Raw genomic sequence first — 11,633 nt, forward strand, 5'->3', positions numbered from 1 at the left:
GGTCATCTAGGATAGCACAAGGGTAACATGCTACTAATCTTAATCCTAACACTAAGAAAACATGTAATTTGGTAGAAACTGGCAATTCTGCATAGTTTTTTTTTTGTTGGGTTACACTAAGCACACCCGAGTCAAATTTACTTTAACTTTTAAAAACCTAAATGACATATTTGACATAATTTGCATCAAAAATTCCTTTCTGATCAGAAAGTGGAGATAATGGCATCTTAATGTTAAAACAAAACTGAAATCATATCTATCTTTGAATATGGTTTACATTTTCTGCTTAATATTTACTAAAACAGATTTGATTCTAAAGAAATAATTGTAAGATTTCTTACAGACACTTTTCCTTCAGCTAACCTTTCACACCCCCAGCAAAACACCCCCCTACATACATTCACCCCCCCCAAACCGGAGCATTGCTCTGTATTTTCATTTTGCACCCAAAATGATTCATAGTCTTCCCATCAAACTCAATGAAACGTTTCCCGCCGCCCACGCAAGCCTTTCAAATTAAATTTAGGTCTTCATAACCGCAGCACTGGATAAAGAACGCACAGAGCGTGCTCGACACACAAGAAGCGGAGCGGCGGCAGCAGCGGCGGAGGTTCCATGTTCTTTAATCAAAGGCACATGTACAGCCATCGTGAGATGAGTGAGCAAGTGAGTCCACTGGCGTAACGACGAAGCATTAAAACACAGAAATACAGGAAAGAGAGGTCAGGAGGAGAGAAAGCTCTGTCTGCCTAACAGTAGGATCTATTTAAGTAACCTCACCGTGTTTCTGTTCAAACACTAATGTGTCCATGGTAAGGTACCCCTCTACCCCTACCAATACCATTCCCTGACTGACATCTCTGCACTCGCAACTAAAAATATTTTTCTTTCGGAGGGCCATCAGAGCGCTGAAGAAATCCAGATCAGCAATGAGACTGTGAAGTTGGGGAAAAGTTTTACTTGCTGGCTAAAGTCCCCCCCTTTATTAAAATACTATGTTCGTTTTTTGGTTACTCTCTGTTAATCGGATGAAACCCAATTGCAAGAAGGAAGCAAAAACGTTGAAAACAAGAGGATTGGATAAAAACAACCCCCCCCAATGTTCTGAAGGGATTGAGCCCAAACTAAAAGAAAACTTTATGGGGCAAATAATTGCTTTTTCAGGAAAAACTAATAAACACGTGGGTTAAATGATAACAGGACTGTTGGGGGTTAAAATGAAAAAGATTGTTGGGTAAAAAATAAATAAATGAATGAATAAAGCAAATGAGATAGTTTGGAGGCGTTCTACTAAAAAAATATACACACACACCAACCACACTGTAAAACCCAACTAAGATGAGCAAATCTCACAGATACTTAATAAAATAAAGTTAGTTTAGGAAGAAGCTGCAGACCTGAAATGCACATGCACCTTCTGTTCTTCGGAGTAAAAATGAAAAAAACAAAAGGAAGGTTGACGGATGCTTTTTAGTCATAACCGGGGGGGAGCTGAGGCGTCCAGTGAGAATTAGGGGGTGGGGGGCCCACATGTGCATGCCCTGCTAGTCCAGTCATACACCCAAAGAACGGTTGTGTAGAGTCCTTCACATTATTGTGCATCTTTGGAATGTGTCGACAAAAAGCCGAGCCGGGGTCCCACTTCAGACGCTCACGAGCACACACAGACGTGCACAACAGAAAACCCTGCTCTGGTTGGTCTGTGCTACCTTTGGCTGGGAGTGTCAGAGGTGAAAGGTCAGGCACAAAACCACAGATGAGTGCCGACCCATCCGCCAACCCCCATCCTGCACCTGCCTCGCCTCTCCATCCAGCTAAGCCCTACCCATCTCATCTCCATAGCAACTCACAGCTTTCCCGAGCAAGGGGTGTCATAATCTGTATAAGGAGGTATGTGTAATTAGTGCTGTGTGTGTGTGTGTGTGTGTGTGTGTAGAGGTATTAATGGTTCAGTGGTGTCTCTCTTTAATCATTACGTCTGCTCTTTGACCCTCGCCGGCGATCACCACCTTTCCTTCACTTTTTCATCTTCTGCCTCTTTTCCTCTTTACTTTTTTCTTTATTTTTGAACTTGGAAAATGAACAGGCGCAGGTTGATGTTTTTGGCGGCCAGCAGTTTGTTGCACTCCACAGAGTCAGAGATGGGCAGGGGGACGTAGTCCGTCTCGTTGGTGTCGTTGCTGAAGGAGTGGTGGTAGATGACCGGTTTGATCCGCACGTCGTCGTACGGACCCTTCAGCAGCAGGAAGGAGCACTCCAGCGCAGAATTCACCTGCACACATGCATCAGCATGGACACATTCAGTCCCACAGACTCCAGCCAACCAAAGACACCGGGTCCTTGACTTACAACAGTCCAACAGGGATGGCCTATTTCTGAGCATTATTTTCAGTGTGATTTGTGCTTTTTTACTCTTCTTTCGTCTTGATTGGCTGTAAAACACCATCAATCTCTTCCGTGCCTCCTCTACACAAAGTTTTCCAAATCTACATACATCTCTGATCGCAATCAGATCTTTCTTTTATTTGATAATATTGGACTTATTTTTCTACGAAGGTTTGAACTTTAAGAGTTTAAACAAGAGTGTGCATCTACAAACTGTAATTGCAGGTTATTTTTAGAACATAACGCCTGCGATAAACGAGGGAAAACTGTATTATAATTTTGTTGAACCATTATTTGTTCTACTACTACTACGGTCTACTGGTTTGCCAGTGATGCTGCTGTTTTTTTCACATCAAAATGGAGTAAGTGAGTGACAGCGTGTCTCTTTCTGCTCTTTTTTGTTTTATATTTATATTTTTGGTTATGTTTTTTCAGTTATTTTAACACTTTCATGACAGGAATGTTCTTTGGTGCAGCAGCTGCTATTGTTAAATGCTCCAAAAATAAAGTTTGATTGATTTTGAATTCAAAATATTTATAAAAATGTTGTTGGTTAGAACAGAGATTACAACACAAATGTAAAGCAAGTCAAGCGTATTGATCGTAATTTTCTAAAACACAAGGAGTCCACCTTCTTAAAAACAGACACATGGAACCTTTGAGTGTTTTTTTATTTAAGTCACTCCCTCAAAAATGTCCTTATTATAAATTAAAACCATAAAACATATTTCTGAGACCAGGCCAAGATGTACGTTTCAGTGTAAAGTTGGGCTTTTTGAAGAATGACAACATTTGGTTCTCCAAATGACATTTTGGTCTCCAAATACGAAAATGGAAAGTGGGCGGAACTTATTATGGACACAATTATAAATCTATGAATGTACAAAGTATTTGCAGTGACGTACAAATACAGTACATATTTAAGCTTGATGTTGCAGTTTTTTTGTGTTCAATGTTTTGTACAGGTTCACTGTTGACCCTTAAGTGGCAGTTGTGATTGTTCATCTCTCCTAAACTGGAGGGTTAAGGAAGCAGGTTAGGGGAATGAGTGGATAGGAACACGTTTCTTTTTGCATTTGTGAGAAAATTACATTTCTTGAAGTGCCAGACATTCATAAAACCAAACCTGTGAGGAGAACTCTCCTCTACTGCTCCCCAGGACCATCATCAGTCCTGCCTCTCTTAAGGGAAAGGCTATTTTAGGGCCTGTGTCAGAACTAAGACCATTTCTCAAGGTGCTAAAAATGGTCTCAGGAGAAGAATGGGGCAGAAGGAAGGATGGGTCCATCTTATCTTTCTCTCTCAGGGAGGAGAAGGTAGAGCACGGGCTGCTACTCGTTTCTCTCTGTGTCAGGTGACGATGAAGAGTGTAAAAAAAAATACCTGAACATGACAGGAGACAATACGATGGAGCTTGAATTACACAAAAAGCTAATTTTTCTTGCTTTTTTCCCCATTTCAGTCTTTGTTTTTAGCTTTTTTTTGCTGTCCTTTCCTACTTGTCCTTATATTTTCCAGCCAAGTGAAAAAGGTTTGAAGGCAAAGAAACAATATATTCCCATGAAACGTCATGATTTCTGAAGGAAGGTTTTCTGTAGACTCCTAAACCTTTCAAAATGACCAAAACATTGTGAGATGTGTTTAAAGGATTCAGTTTTCATTTTAATCAATCCCAGTGAATTTGAAGAACCTTTTTTTGTTTCAAATTTGACAAAGTTACCTAAACAATGGGCCTGCAACCTTTAACGCTAAAAGAGCCGTTTGGTCCACTAAATCCAGCGAGAGCTGGATTTAACCTTTTATAAAAATACCCTTCATTTATGTTGATTTGGCCATTAAGCTGTTCATTTAAAAAATGTACAGTCATTGAAATATAAAAGTGAGGACACAATATTTTTCTATAAATAACAAATTTGACTTCTTCATTTTGACAGCAGCAAATAAAAATTCCTCTCAAAATAAGGTACTGATCCTCCTGCTGCAGCAGATTTATTTAAAAAATGCAAAAAACCAAATCAAACATGGGATTTTCTATTGTTATGACGACAACTAAATGCTTTTGTGCAGCGTAGATCAAAATACATGTTTAACTTAAGTAACTAATTTCATATTTATTCAAACTGTTCGCATTTTCCTTAAAGCCAAACAGCCACAATGAAGGGAAAAGCTCTGGAGCCTCAGGTTGCAGACCTGAACTGAAATACTGCAGACGTGGAAACCTCGAGGCAGATCCAGGAAGGGAGGAGTGAGTGTACCTTGCTCTTCAGGATGAGCTGGAAAGAGAGGGTGCGTTTGCAGGACAGGTTGGGGTTGCGTTCGGAATCGTTAACTCGGGCCTTCAGCACCCATGTCTGGTTGAGAACGGTGAAACGCGGCGTCTCGTAGTACAGACGAGTAATGAAGTCATCAGTGCGGTACGGCCTGAACTGCACCTCTAAATGGACACACAACAGACAAAGCAGAGAATAAATAAAATAAAATAAAAAACACTCAAAATAAAAGAAGTGGAGTGCTAAATGGTGACGCTCTTTCGTTTCTTTATACCTGTAAATCCGATTTTCTCATAGCAAAGGAGGCCGAAGATGCTGTTGTAGAGCTGTGTGTCTCTGCGGTGGCTCTGGTCCATTTCTCCCAGAATTCCCATCAGCTCAGTACCCGTCTTAGTCGGATGAGAACATTCGCTTTCGTGTGCTGGCAACTCATGAAACGGACCCTGCCACGGACAGCCAATGCGCTTGTACTTGCACTGAGTCACCCTGGTAACACAAAAAAGAGGAGGAAATCAGAGAAATACTTAATAAAATACTTTATAAAGATAGTTTGGGACAAAAGTCTAAAAAGTAATATCAGTATACGTCAACCAAGTCATGTGCTAAAAGAAGTTCTGTCAGCCTCACACAGATTCATATCAGCTACAGTGAGAAAAGCTTTTAATTAAAACGTGAGAAAATTACAATCTGAAATGTATCATTTAGCTGCTGCAGTGAAGCAAAGCGTAACTAAACCCACATCTATGTAATTTGCTCTTTTCACATTCCTACAGGACTCGCGGCTAAAACACCTGTAATTACCAGCATCCCCACTACCTCCTCTTAAGACACCCGTAACATTTTCTGCCTAACCAGACACACACAAAAAAAAAAACACCTAGTGTCTGCCATGACTGCTGTCATAGCAACACCGGCAAGGCCCGCTCTCTTAAGAGAGGTCACTTGTTGCTATGGAAACAACCCCAATGGATTTCACACAAGGCTCGAGCATCACATATGACTAATTCACGGCCTGTAATCACATTTAGCGGGCGTTTTTTCTTCCCTCGGAGGCGGCTGATCACATGCTCCCTCGTAACTCCCAAATTAACTTCATGTGGTGCCGTCGAGTTTGACCCCCCCCCTTCATGTGTGGGTTTTCTCTACAGGCACACAATATGGTAATCACATGATATGTGGTGGTTTGTATTCTGCTTCCTTGTGGTTGTTCATTAGAAAGTTTTTTTTAAACTTTTAAATTTTATGGAAAGTGTTTGCAACTATTTTTGGGTTTTTCTTTTCTCACTTCCAGCATCTCACAGAAAAAGCATTTTTTTTTTTATGTTTTTTCGAAAGTGTGTGGTAAACCTGTCTTGGCATTCCTCCTTCTGGTGTCTCTCCAGGCTGGAGCGCGGGAACTGTTTTAAGCAGAAGGTGCAATCTGTGGGAAGCTCACTGACAGCCTTCTCCACCGCCAGGTTCCTGCAGCACAGGTTCTTACTGATCTCGCATCTACACAAACACACAGAACCGTAAGTCACAGCAGTTAATTATGGACAACATTCAGAGGAGATCTCGTGAAATGTCATCTGTAGGTGGTGCTACAACTTAAATGTGAGCATATGCCAGGAACTAAGAAAAAGGTTCAAAAGAAAAAAGCAAACCGATATTTGTCACATTGTCACAAAGGCCTCGTCAAATAACTGTAGAGGAGCAAAAAAGTCATCGATTCTCCAAGTTGTAGTATTAAAAAAGATGAGACAAGTCTGTAATGTTCATTATAGATGCACTTAAACTGGGAGAAAATGTAAACAAATAATCCAGGGAATCCCCTTTTCTGATTTTAAGTATTATTTGCATATTTGTGCACAAAATAAGTATTTATCTCCAGGAAATTATTTAAACTTCTGCCCTTCACAGATTTGTTTCTTCTTTAAGAATATCTTCTGTCTTCCACTCGTTACCTGTCTTAATTTTACTAGTTTGAACTTTTTTTCTGTAAAAAAACAAAAACCCGTAACCCTTGTGCTATCCTAGGCACTTTACCATTGGGAGTTGGGTCATCTAGACCCACTAGACAGTGCTCTGAACCTTTTTTCTTCAATGATTTGTGATCTTCACTGGTGTCCATGGATTACATGAAATCTTTCCACCTTTATCCACCTTTGTCATGGTAGGAAGAATATGTCAATACAAGGGGGGGGTCATCTAAGATAGCACAAGGGTTAAACAATCAGATTGCAACCTCACCACCCACACTGGGACCAAAGAGCTGTCTAAGGACACCATAGACAAAATCGTTCGTCTGAAAAAGGCTGGGATGAACCGGTCTACAACAAGTAAGCAGCTTGGTGAGAAGAGATTTCCTGTTGGAACAAATATTAGAAAATGGAAGAAGATCTCACCTGGTGGGAACATGTAATCTTGAGGACAATCAGGAACTACGCAGTCAACTTGAGAGCTTTGACCACAGTTACAAAGGCTACTTTGGTAACACACTACATTCTAGAGGAATTCAATTCTGCAGAGCTCCAAAGGTTCCCCTGCTTTAACCAGAATATGTCCAGACCCGTCTAGAGACCATCTAAATGGAGAATGTCAAGATGCTATTCTTTGGTATAAATGCCACTTGCTGTGTTTGTAGGGAGAAGAATGCTGAGTTACATCCCTAGAACTCCAGACTGTGTTAAGCATGGGGGCAGAAGTATCAGAGTTTGGAGCTGCTTTTCTGTTAAGGACACAGGACGACTATATACGTATATGTATGTAATGTAATATTGTGGACTGAAACTTCCTTCCTTCCATCCGTGAGAGCACTGAGGATGAAAGAGGTCTGGATCTTCCTACATGTAAATGATCCCAAACGCATCATCTGAGCAACAAAGGAGTGGCTACGTAAAGAGAATTTCAAGGTTCTCATCTGAAGTGGTCTATCCAGTCTCAGGATCTCAATCTTAACGAGAATCTGTGAAGGAAGTTAAAAGCCTCTGTTGCCCAGCAACAGCCCCACAACATCACAGTTATTGAGAACATCCACATGGAAGAATAAAATGGCAGCTACAATGTGAGGAAACCTGGTAAAAACCCACAGGAAACATATGACATCTGTCATTGATAACCAGAGAGGCATTACAAAGAATTGCAGTTAAGCTTTGTTAATGACCAAATACTTATTTTCTGCACCATTATACAAAGAAATTCTTTAGAAAATCAAACAATGCTTTGACTTTTGTTTTCCATTCCGTCTCTCACAGCTGAGATGTATCCATGATGAACATTACAGAACTCTTTCGTCTTTTTAAGAGGGACAACTTGGAAGAGATGCTTCTGAGCCTTTTTTAAAACCATAAAGATAAATAACATAAAATGTTATCACCTATGACTTTTTATTTCAAAATCCATTCAAAATTTTACCAAGAAAAATGAAATATTTCACAAAAACAAATATTTAATGTGGAAAGATGTCAATTGCAGCATAGCATTCCACACCTACATTCCATTTTTCCTCATCCACCCCAAAACATATATTGAGCAAGACTGAAATTACTCTATTTGTTAAGCATGGACTATGTTGCTTACTTTGCATTTTGTGCTCACTTTTTTATCACTTTGAAGCTTTACTGTCCCTGTTGGTTTTTTTTTACTACAAAGAACTTGGTCTACCTGCAGTTTGGACACGTGGCCTGTTCCTCCTTTAGACGGGAATCAGCCAGGAGGTGAATAAAACAGCCAGCACACATCAAGTGTCCATTGGTACACTGTATAAAAAAAGCCCATCAAAAGTGCTTTATTGAAAACTGTCGTTACTGAGACAGTTAAAGTGGAAAGAGTAGACGCTAATGTGCCAAAGCTTTATGTCATGAATCAGCTGGTAAACAATCAAATCCACAGAAATGAGTTCAGACTCCTAATATATTTTGAATTGTTTGCCATCATGTCTAAAACAAAAAACATTCAAATGATTGCACAATGATTCTAAGACAAAACATATAAAAGGTTCTATTTCAGGGGCACAAAAACAAAATTGTGCAAACTCATGTACTTAAAGTCCCACTCCGACCATCTTTTGATAGATTGTAAAAGTGTTCCGAGTGATCTTTCAATTACGATCATGCCGTTTTCAGCCAAAATTTTAAAAAAAAATGTGTTGTTTTCTAGGACACACTCTCTGCAAAGCGGCATTCACCTCCAAGTTGTGGGCGGGACTGTTAAAGTGGAGTCCTGCTAGCTTACAGCCCCTCACGCCCCCAACCTAACATAAAGGTCAAACAAAAATGGCGAGCAGTATTGGAGCTATCCAGCCGTACAGTTTTGAGCCAGAAGTCAGCCCAGACGTGAAGTATCAGCAAAACTAGCCGTTTACTTTCAAAACATGTGATGTAGTTTTATATTAATGCTTCGTGTGAATACTATTAACCTGTTCAAAGAATAACAGGGAGATATGTTATCAGTCTTCATGAGTGCTTATTCTTTTGGTTTTAAACATAGGAAAGAGTGTGGTGAATTGGTAAGTTTTTTTTAATATAAACGTTACGTCAGATTTCCACAGACTGTACTGACCGAATCCAGTTCAGGCTTTTTTCTACATTTTGGGCCTCTGGCTGATCCTGAGGGTGATCTAAGGGGAATCTTGTATACACATGAGTCAGCACAAGTGGCTCTAATTGACCTCTGAGTCTCAAGGGTCACATTTGAGTCACCTTTTTAAAACAGTTGGGTCAAATATCACTGAAAACAATTGTTTTGGCCAAACATTCAACAGGTTGCAGGTTGGGGTTTGGGCATAGGGGTGGTGTTCTGTTATGAGGTATTTGCTAATGTTTCGCTTGAGCTTAAATATATAGGTGGTGGGTGGGAGTGATTGTCGCCACGTTTACCTGATAAACAGACGCCTTGGGCAAGTCTAGGCACACGGTGCAGCACAGCACTGAGTACAGTCTCTCCTCCAGCTTTCCTGACTCTCCCTCCTGTATTCTCACCCTCTTCTTGGGTGGCGCGTCGGGGTCAGGCTCGGGCCCCTCTCGCCGTATCCCCACATCCTCTTGCATGGCTGCTACCCCGGCGACAGCCTCCACCGCTGCCCCCACGGCCCCGACCCCCAGGCCGGCCGAGGAGGAGCCAGGGGCGGCCGCAACGCCCACGTCCCTCTCTTCCAGTGAAGACATGGCGCTGAACGTGTAAAATGTTTGTTATGTACCTGCCTCGGCCAACCCAAAGTATTAGCCCGTTAGCTAGGGGCTAGCGTACAACCTGTCGAGCTAATGGTCAGCTGACAGCGGGCTAACGTAAGCTAGGCTAACGCGGCGGAAGCTGGTTGTTAGGAAGGAATGCGACTTACCGATGATGCAACCGAACACACACCAACTTGAATTTCATTTGATGTCTAATAATAAGTTCATTTCGCACTGTGCAATCATGACAAGATTTTCCCGGCGACTCGTTTTGTTGTTGACTTACACGGAGGCTAGCAGATATGCGGCTAGCACTGTTGACACAGACACGGCAGTCTTCTCCCGGTGCCCGAACAGAACAAAAACAACCCGGACTCGCTCAGCTGCGCTCGCCCCTCTCGATGCGGCTACTAGCAATGACAGCGGCTAACGACAATCAGCACCATCGGCTGCGCTCCCTACATCCCCGCTAGTAACGACGGACTATCCACGAGACTCACGGGACTTGTCGGTGATTAAAGCTAGAGACAGCTCTGTTGGGACTCGTTTCTCTGGCTACACAGCCATCTTTGTTTTTCTTTTCTTTCTGCTTTTCAGTCCGTCTCTCTCCCGACCCGACTCTGAACAGTTTTAGGGTCACTTCGAAGGTGTCCTCTAATAAAAGTATTCAAAAGTAAATCATATCCCTAGCTAGCCACAGAATGTTTTAAGCGCCAGTGACTAGTTGGATTAAGCTGTAGACTGGCTGACAGCAGATTGTTTTGTTGTGGAGGGGTGACTCGGGTATTTAAAGACCGTGAAGTGCGCATGCGTCGTGAGAGCCTGCAGGTCAGCGGATGGCACCACTTGACTAAAACCTGATATGCGACACATTTAGTTGAAGGCACGGGAACTGGGGTTGGACCACTGGATAACTAGCTTAGGAGACATTTGTCCTCTTTTTTCCCCCAAAAAAATGTGGAATGTTTTAAGAATTCTGGTACCCATCTCATGATGTACTATTTTTTCTTTTATTTTTATTGCATAATCTATTTTTCCAAGAATTAAAACTATTTGGAAAATGTTGTCTTCAATTGAAAAAAAAAGTCCTTATCGTCCTATTTACATTAATCTGACTGTTCTCTGAAGTTTGACTTTCGACACTTTGGGCACATTTGACCAATTTCACATGACATAAAACTCATTTATGGTTTTATTTTTATCAACTGACTGAATGATTGGCTTACAGACAACTAACTAAATGTGTTTAGATAGCTTTTTAGGCCTCCAAAAACCCTATGAGACAAATATTTTGGAGTTAGGTAATGTCAACTATTTAAATGACTGTTATTATTTGTTATGATTTATTTGAACTGTCCCCTACCCCATCCCTGGTGGGGGGAACCATGCCCTAGATTACATTTCTGTACATAGCACACGTTTTCCTCAACAAACCCATTTTTTCCTGCTTTTAAATGATGGTTTGAAATAAGTAACAAGTGGTTGGGGCTAGTCCTACACATTGTGCTCTGGTACGTTGATTGCACATTTATGACTCTTCTGCTTCAATCTCTAAATGCGGTTCAGCTAGTTTTAAATGGCCCCTGACGTGGTGTGTGTAGACACTCAGTTATAACAGAGGGATCAAGAGATGCCTTCCTCATTCTGCCACTTCCTATTGCTATTGATTCTTTGTTGCGCTATTAATGCCACAGTCCTGCGGTTTGAGAGCCACAAGTGCTGAGAGGGGTACAAAATGGATGGGCTTGGAGGAAGGGTCAATGTGCTTTGGGCAGGGAGGGGTCCTGTGTCAGCTGTCTGCAGTGGCAGGGACCGGATTAACCACTCT

At 41.4% G+C, this 11,633-nt stretch overlaps 1 protein-coding gene across 2 annotated transcripts; it reads right to left on the reverse strand.

The window, feature by feature from the left end:
• Positions 1–606: 606 nt before the first annotated feature.
• Positions 607–10,568, reverse strand: zftraf1 (zinc finger TRAF-type and ring finger containing 1). Of its 2 annotated transcripts, none has more exons than XM_078954671.1 (7): positions 9,973–10,568; positions 9,512–9,803; positions 8,298–8,392; positions 6,003–6,146; positions 4,930–5,141; positions 4,641–4,819; positions 607–2,272 (listed from the first exon to the last, which is right to left on the reverse strand). In XM_078954671.1, the coding sequence occupies exons 1-7, from the start codon at positions 10,008–10,010 to the stop codon at positions 2,060–2,062; spliced, it is 1,173 nt and encodes a 390-aa protein (XP_078810797.1). In that variant the 5' UTR covers positions 10,011–10,568; the 3' UTR covers positions 607–2,059. The 2 variants fall into 2 exon arrangements, with proteins under 2 accessions (XP_078810797.1, XP_011479505.1); XM_011481203.4 differs by having other exon boundaries at positions 10,092–10,226.
• Positions 10,569–11,633: the final 1,065 nt, after the last annotated feature.

The sequence above is a fragment of the Oryzias latipes genome, chromosome 11 (genome assembly GCF_053564925.1).
Source record: "Oryzias latipes strain Hd-rR chromosome 11, Olatipes_Hd-rR_3.1".
NCBI classification, from domain to species: domain Eukaryota; kingdom Metazoa; phylum Chordata; class Actinopteri; order Beloniformes; family Adrianichthyidae; genus Oryzias; species Oryzias latipes.